The 3,954-nt window shown below is 52.0% G+C and overlaps 1 protein-coding gene across 1 annotated transcript; it reads left to right on the top strand.

Annotated features, from left to right (window-relative positions):
* Positions 1-478: 478 nt before the first annotated feature.
* LOC119271604 (protein MIZU-KUSSEI 1-like) lies at positions 479-1,817 on the top strand. Its single transcript, XM_037553361.1, has one exon. It carries the CDS (start codon positions 802-804, stop codon positions 1,690-1,692), a length of 891 nt encoding a protein of 296 aa, XP_037409258.1. The 5' UTR covers positions 479-801; the 3' UTR covers positions 1,693-1,817.
* Positions 1,818-3,954: the final 2,137 nt, after the last annotated feature.

The raw sequence follows: 3,954 nt of genomic DNA, 5'->3' as shown, positions 1-3,954 counted from the left end.
AAATCTTCATGCTCAACTGGAATTCACCTACATTGTTGGCTGGTTCATTATCTGGTTGCCATGTTTCGCGTATGGTGTCCAGAGATTTAGTTACCGGTCAAACTAGTGACACCGTTTGCAGCATTTGCACACAGTTGACATGGGGCATGGACGGACCAGCTTAGCTGGGCACAGTTTGTCAACTCTGAGAGTGAAGGGGCACAGCGCAATGCAGGCAAACCAACCTACTCGCTCGCACCACATCTCTGTAATCTACTCCACGTACACGTACTGATGTACGATTAGTTGGACAAATCCTTACTTGTATCCCCGCAGTTCTGGCTGCCTGCGTTTTTTTACTTCAGACGCAGAGATGCAGTACAACTTTTTCTTAGTCAGTTTTTTTTTTCGATAAAGGGTGTCTGGAGGTGAGTATGAATTTCATTTATCAAATGCTACAGCACTTAATCGAAAATGCTACAGCACTCGTTTCTCCTGCGTGCCTGCGTGCCTGCTTGCCTGCCGGTGCCGGGCCTGACCGCAGAGGCACAGACTCACCGCAGCCTGTGTTCCATTTCCTCCTCGACCTCGAGACACAACAACACACAACAGAGCCAAGCCAGAAACAAGGGGGAAACAAGACAGAGCTCACACACACGCTTCTCTTCTCTTCTCTTCTCTCCTGTCTGCTCAGTTTGGTGGGTTCTGCTCACCAGTTTCCCCTCACAGTACAAAACCCCATTCCTTCCGTCCATCATCCTCCATACATAGGCACACACAGCCGGCGCGCAATAGACAGCAGCTTCTGCAAGAAACCATACCATGAGAAACATCATGGAGAGAAGCCCCCACGAGTCCTCCTTCTCCTTCTCCCGGAGGCACTTCAAGTGGCCGGTTCTCGGCAAGAGCAGCAGCCATGGCGCCACTAGCACCGCCGCCGCGGAGGAAGGTTTCGTCAAGATCAGCTCGGATAAGCATGCCGAGGACGACGAGGAGGCGTCCTTGGCTTTCTCCTCCGCCTGCCGGTCCTTCCACTCGGAGGACTTCGTGTCTCCCCCGCCCAAGCCGCTCAAGCAGCACCGCAAGAATACTAGGCCGGGCCGCACGGCCGTGTCGCGCCTGCGCACGGCGCTGGCAGCGGCAATCTCCGGCCGGCACCGGCAGGTCGGCCTCGGCTCGCGGCTTACCGGCACGCTGTACGGGCACCGTCGCGGCCACGTCCACCTCGCGTTCCAGGTCGACCCGCGCGCGTGCCCGGCGCTGCTGCTGGAGCTGACCGCGCCCACGGCGTCGCTAGTTCGCGAGATGGCCTCGGGCCTCGTGCGCATCGCACTCGAGTGCGAGCGCTCCAAGGGCGCCTCCGCATTCCCCGGCACCACTGCTGGCGCGGGCGCCGGCGCGGGCAGGAAGCTGCTGGAGGAGACGGTGTGGCGCGCCTACTGCAACGGCAAGGGATGCGGGTACGCGGTGCGGCGCGAGTGCGGGGCCGCAGACTGGCGGGTGCTGCGCGCGCTGGAGCCCGTGTCCATGGGGGCCGGGGTCATACCGGCGTCATGCGGTGGCGGCGAGGGCGACGTCATGTACATGCGCGCGCGGTTCGAGCGCGTGGTGGGCTCGCGCGACTCGGAAGCATTCTACATGATCAACCCGGACAGCGGCAGCAATGCCAACAGCGTCGGCCCCGAGCTTAGCGTCTACCTTCTTAGAGTTTGATCCCGCGTTTGCAGTTTGCTGGGAGTGTCGTGCGTGCTTTGAACTGTTTTTCTTGTTCCTTGTGTTTTATGTAGCCCCTTTTATGGCATCCTTAATAATGCAGGTGGTGTTTATTAGAGCTACTACTAGTACATCCTACTTCCGTCCTGATTTATTAGTTCCCTACTATTTAGGGTCATATTTTGATCATAATTTTAACTAATAAAATATAAGCTATGCACAGTAAAAATAACATTATCAAAAACTATGTTCAAATGTGATCCAAGGATATAATTTTTCGTAACATCCATTAACATTTTTTGATCAAAGCTATGGTCAAAATTCGACACAAAATAAGAAGGAAGCCAATAAATCAGGACGAGGTGGTATGAAAACCAGGAATGGAATGTAAACATTCCTCGAAGCGAACACAATATTTGTGTGCGTATGCAGATACGGTTATAAGAACCTCAAACGTGTGCTCCTATTTCTAAAGTCCAAAACACTTGAAATAATAGCATATCAAATCTCCGATTAGTTAATATTCAAATGCGACACTAGTTCAAATGTAAACATAATAATCCAACTAAGTGTTAAAATAAAATAATTTAAACTTGAATTCAACTCGCACATATGTTTTCGTTGTCCCCTTTAAGCGCCTATATATGCTCAATCATATTTTTCTTAAGTTGCTCATGAGTTGTTCGATGCTCATGCGGTTGCATTTTATTGTTTTCATTGTCCCCTTTAAGTGCCCATAGGTTTTTTTACCATTTTCACTATGAGCATTGCATTTTTAGTGTTTTATTTGGTTTTTTATTACTTTTCTTAGTTTTCTTGTGTCCAGAGGTGTTTTGGATCAACCTAGGACCAAAACGATGAAAGGGACCAAACACGCGTAAAATAAAGAGGACTGATAGACTAGACTTATGCATTTGGGAGGTCAAAAAAGTGTTTCAAGTGCTCCAAATCTAATACCACCGGCGCGTCAGCATCTTTCAAGCGATTCGAACGAGCCCAAGAACATCAAAATCTGAGTCTGTATGAAGAAATGACGATCAAAATATCAAAGGAGTCCAAAGCGTTCGACGACATTTGGTATGACTGCGCAGTTGTACCGGTGATCGTACCGTGTGAGACAGGTCCAAAAGTTGTCATTTTGGACGGGATTCTTCACCGATACCGTCCCTGTTTGTTCGCACACGATCCCCTTAGCCAATAGGAAGGGTTTGGGAGAGGATTAGTCTCACCTTCACCCCTGGATCAAAGCAGTCAACTATCATCAACGGAGGAGGCTTTGGGAGAGGCATTATAAATACCTCTGCATACCCTAGCCACCACCATCATCTTTCAGAAGTTGTCGTCATCCAAGATTAATGTCCATTGCTGCTCCATCTCCACCACCATAGAACAAGGAACAAGTCCAACCGAAGATGAGGAGGCTCCACCACCGCACGCACCGGCCTTTGGGCGGTGCCATCTCCACTAACGCCACCCTCATCATCACCACCACACAGGCGCTGATGCAGAGCATCCTACGATCATCCCCATGTACACTCAAGCATACGCCATTGGACACAAGGTGAACTCGCTCCTTTCCGAATCTTCCCTTTCCGCATGTAAGACATGGATGCTACTTCAAGCGCGGACCTTGTGCATACTCAGGTACATCCGAGGAGACCAAGGAGAGCCGAAGGACCAAGGCCAAGTGTGTGCGGAAGCGAAGGAAGGAGAAGGAAGAAGAGCCAGCTGCTACAGGCCCCGGACATCCGGCCCCAGCCCAGACATCCGGCCCTACCCCCGGAAATCCGGCCCCTTCCTATCCAGAGAGCTCCGGAAGCGACCCCGACAGCGCAGACATCCGGCCCCATGCCCGGGACATTCGGCTCCCCCCGAAGCCCCGAACATCTGGCCCCTTCGCCCGGAAATCCGGAGCACGCTAACTAGAGAGCAGAAGAATCGGGAAACTCCAGCCAGAGGCCCAGACATCCGGCTCTTCGTGAGCCGCCGGACATCCAGCCCCCAGCCCGGACATCCGGCACCTGCCTGTGCGCAGAGATCGGGCCAAGGGCCCATGTATCCCTCCTCTCACTTACCCCTTCGTGGGCTAGCACTATATATACTCCCCACCTTCTCCTAGTTAGGGTTAGGGTTAGCATTGGTTTAGCTCATTTTAGAGATAGAGTATTGCTCATCCACATCGGATCTACTCCACGAGAGAGACCGCGGCCTCTACGGAGAAGATCCCTTTGGATTCAAGACCTCCTTGCGGAGAAGATCATC

This window comes from Triticum dicoccoides, chromosome 3A (genome assembly GCF_002162155.2).
Source record: "Triticum dicoccoides isolate Atlit2015 ecotype Zavitan chromosome 3A, WEW_v2.0, whole genome shotgun sequence".
Lineage (NCBI taxonomy): Eukaryota > Viridiplantae > Streptophyta > Magnoliopsida > Poales > Poaceae > Triticum > Triticum dicoccoides.
This window is presented reverse-complemented; position numbering and strand designations above follow the sequence as displayed.